General features: G+C 50.7%; 1 protein-coding gene across 1 annotated transcript; it reads left to right on the top strand.

The window, feature by feature from the left end:
- Nucleotides 1–768: 768 nt before the first annotated feature.
- Nucleotides 769–3,010, top strand: LOC108767831 (uncharacterized). The gene is made up of 2 exons (XM_018517900.1): nucleotides 769–918; nucleotides 2,747–3,010. Exons 1-2 carry the CDS (start codon nucleotides 769–771, stop codon nucleotides 3,008–3,010), a joined length of 414 nt encoding a protein of 137 aa, XP_018373402.1.
- The last annotated feature ends 934 nt before the right edge of the window (nucleotides 3,011–3,944 follow it).

The following is a 3,944-nucleotide window of genomic DNA, read 5'->3' as shown; positions in this document are numbered from 1 at the left end:
TTTAAAAACATAAGAAACTGCGAGTGTTAACAAAAATATATGCGCATTATTTAAAAAAATCATATTTACAATTAGAAATTTTATTTGTTCTCAATACGCGAAGAAATAAATATGCCGGTCAATATTTTTATTAAAATATATAATGAGCGGGACGTCGGACTTAATCTGCATAAATTCTGGAATCCGAACCAATTACTTAATTTTTTCCGAGCGGCACACAAGCGCTCGCGCTCTTATTGCACAACTTAGCCCCGAAAACACCAGAGCAACGCGGCTTCGCGCCGCGCGCGAGTGTCCGGCGGAATAAGAACGGAACGAAACAAAACGAAAAGGAAAAGGGGGGAGTTGCGGGGAAAAAAAAAGGAAAAAGCATAAAAGTACGTCGCCGGCGGTGGTCGTGCTCGCGAATATCCGGCGTGAGACTCGAATAGCTGCGCTCTTCCCGCACGAGCGTTTCCTCCCCTTCCTGCCTTCACCCGCTCCATATCCACGAGAACGCGCGCACGTCCGTGCGCACGTGACTATATACGTGCTCGCATGTATCCGCTATGTATACATACGTGCTTGGCGCGAGAGGCGAGAGGACTCGATCCCTCCGGGGAGTTACATGAGAAAGAACGGACGACATGCGGATGGAGAGAGAGAGAGAGAGGGGGGAGGGAGGGAGGGAGAGAGAGAAGTACAGAAGTGCGACGAGGAGTATACGAAGTAGGGAAGAAGAAGGTAGAGAGAACGACGTGACACAGCTCGAGGGTTGAGGAAGAGGGTATGAGGGTGGGGAGGGGGGGGGAGGGGGATACTCCGGAGGAAGAGGGACACTGGGACGCTCGTAACGAGTCTCTCCAGGTCCCTCGTCGCAATGGGGCTCTCGGACGACCGGATCGCCATGGGACGAAGGCTCGCCGTGTGCCAGCGAGGGTAAGGGGTGTGAGGATCGGTCAGCAGGATGGAGAGAGGTAGTGACTGACCAGGATGCGAGAGAGAGCGAGAGAAGGATCCGGGCGGATACGATCGGCGAACCGCGCGGCGCGTGATAAATAACCGAGCGGCGGCTCCCGCTCTGTTCCCGTCTCTCGCTTTCGCCCCCTTCCTCTTTCTTCGCTTCGTGTCTACCGCTCTGTCTCCCTCCACCTCCTCCCACTCCTCCTCTCCGATGGCTCCGCGGGTACGAGCATCGCTTGAGACCGCTTACAGGTCGCGCCAAAAGACGCTTGGCTGCTCTTTGACGCTTGACCGACGCCGACTTCCGCGAGCGAGGAGAATCGACGACGACTATACTATACAATGCCTTTGGAGATGAAGAGAGAAAAGGGAGGGGGGGGGGAGGGGACTATTATTTTTGAGAGAAATATAGGTTTCCTTTTTTTTTTTAATTCGCTTCGCCGTGAGCGCTTTTTCGGACTGACGATGATAGCCATTATAGTCGGGTAATTTGACGAATTTGGTACCTCACCACCGTTTCCGTTGGTTATTTTTATAGCGGCACGATAGAATAAATGTTTTCGATTTTGAATCGCTAAAATTGGTCGTCTATTCGCACGGAGTCATTGAACGTTGCGTAAAAAAAAAAACGTCCAGTATTTATCTTTTTGTAGCGAATCGCTAAACGTAACCCCACGTTACCAATTTACATTAAAAAAATATTGTAAACATTAAAATATATATGACCACGTCATAATTTGTAATAAAATATAGAAACCTTTATAATATCTTTACGAATATAGAGAGTAATTACGGAATCATTAAACGTTATAAAAAAAGTCCAATATTCATCTTTTTATATAAAAGTTAAAATTTTGTAGCACAAAGTGCCAAAAGTGACTCCCACATTGCTCATTTACATAAAAAAATATCGTAAACGTTAAAATATATAAAACTCATCGCAATTCGAAATAAGCTACAGAAATCTTCGCAGGGTCTAAAAATGTAGAGGACACCTGTACCTTTGCGTCCCCACTTAAGTGTCTACATACCAACCGTTCACAAAGTATCTCCGAAAATTCCAACTTTCCGAAACTATATCGCGATAAATAATAAATCCCAGGCAAAAGCCTATGCGTTGCCGGTAACAAAAGCCTCGCGTCGTTTCATTACCATCGAATTACGCACGGCGGATATTAATTGACGTTGGATCTTCCATATCTCGCCGGTATCCCGGCGGCTCGATCCCGGCTTCGATTTCCGATCGGTGGAACATACGGACGGAAAAGGCCGGGGCTCTCTCGGCTTGCTCAGCGGTCTCGTCGTCTTTTTGCTAACGGCTGTACCACGGTGCCGTCGCGGCGCGGAATATCCCGGCTGCGCGCGGTATGGCGTGGCGCGGCGCGGCGCGGCGCGACGCGGCGTGGCGCGCAGCGCGACGCGGTTCGGCGTGGCTCGGCGCGGCGCGGCGCGGCGTGGCTCACGGCACCGTTTATCGCGCGGGCTTGAACTCTTGGAGCGGCGTTCGGCTGGCGCGACGCGGCACGTATCTACCATCGAGCACGGCAGGAACGAGGCTATTACGCGAGCGCGCATACATATCTACCCCGTAGCGAGGAAACGAGGCGATTCCGTGCTGGCGAGAGCGGGTGAGAGAGAAAGAGAGAGCGAACGAGAGAGAGGGAGAGAGGCAGGGTGGTAAAGGGAGATAGCGAGAGATGGCGTTAAAGCACGAGGGAGTGAGAAATAGGCAAGGGAGAAAAAGCGAGGCAACACGGGGTGTTGACTCCACCTCTGGACGATTTCGAGCGGTTCGTGCTTCCAGGATCAGCGGAAAGCTTCGCTAACGCGGCGGGATAAAGGCGAGAGCTCCTGGCGAGAGCGGCCGCCTGCTGAAACGTACGAAAAACAGGCGGTATCCATCATTCCAGCCAGCCAGCCAGCCAGCCAGCCTGCCTGGGCGACGGCCACTTCGACGACGACGACGGCGACGACGACGACGACGACGACGACGGCGACGATGTCAAGAAAGAAGAGGAGAGAGGAGGAGAACCTAAAGGAGGAAAAAGCGATGGCGGTACCGAGATGAGCGCGAAGGCGTGGCGGAAATCACGTCGACGGCTTCATACGACAGGCGTCTTCGAGAGAAAGAGAGACGTTAACCCGCCGTTAAAGGCCATCGTCCCGTTTTTAAGTCCGGAATCCAACTTAAAGTGCGGCTGCGGAGTAAAGACTTTCTGATAGGAATACAAGCTTGATCTTTCTTGTTGGAAGAATTTCGATTTGTTATTCTACATAGTATTACATATCAACGCGTACATAGCAAAGCGATAAGAAAATAAGACGAGAAACATGAAGAACAATGATTTTAATTATTGCAAGTCAACTGAGTTTCGATGTCCCGAATCACATTGCGATTTAATATCAAAATTATTTTCCAAATGTTCGGACTATCGTAGTTAATACTTGAAATTATTTTTCAAACAAGGAAAACAACGTGAAAAGAATGAATCTTCCGAGTTATTTTAGTACGCTGACCAATTAACTGTATTCCCTTCTACCTCCTCGAGACGCGGAGGATCGCTAACCGCAGTTAGTGAACTCGGTAACCGACCCTAAAATTATCCCCGTAATTACGCGAAACTTAGCGATGGTCGTCGTCATCGCCGTGCGTGAGCCGGAGAGAGGCGAGCGTTCTCGCCGGCATAATCAAAGGTAACCCGTCGGGAAACTTTCATGGACTCCATGACGATCTGCGACGTAAAGGCAGGCGCTGCCAGAGGAGCTTCGGGATCAAATCGAAACTTCTCCGGACTTGGCGAAACGTTGGATCGTCCCGTCCGTTCATCCATCTATCCATCCGTCGTCGTCCGACCCCGTTCTAAACGGAACAGAACTCGACTAACGTATTCCACCGTCCGCCCACGTGACGCCACTGAATCCCGGTTGTCGCGCACGTGGGTAACGCCGTTTAGAGTGGCGTGGCACGAGTAATCGAGTTTCGGGGGCTCGCGCGCCGCGAT

This window comes from Trachymyrmex cornetzi, unplaced genomic scaffold (genome assembly GCF_001594075.2).
Source record: "Trachymyrmex cornetzi isolate Tcor2-1 unplaced genomic scaffold, Tcor1.1 scaffold73, whole genome shotgun sequence".
NCBI classification, from domain to species: Eukaryota; Metazoa; Arthropoda; class Insecta; order Hymenoptera; family Formicidae; genus Trachymyrmex; species Trachymyrmex cornetzi.
This window is presented reverse-complemented; position numbering and strand designations above follow the sequence as displayed.

Excerpts from the sequence above, each read along its gene's own strand:
- LOC108767831 (XM_018517900.1), top strand. The coding sequence starts at position 769 with ATGAGGGTGGGGAGGGGGGGGGAGGGGGATACTCCGGAGGAAGAGGGA. Across the intron at positions 919-2,746 it reads CTCGCCGTGTGCCAGCGAGG|GATCAGCGGAAAGCTTCGCT; the intron begins GTAAGGGGTGTG and ends TCGTGCTTCCAG.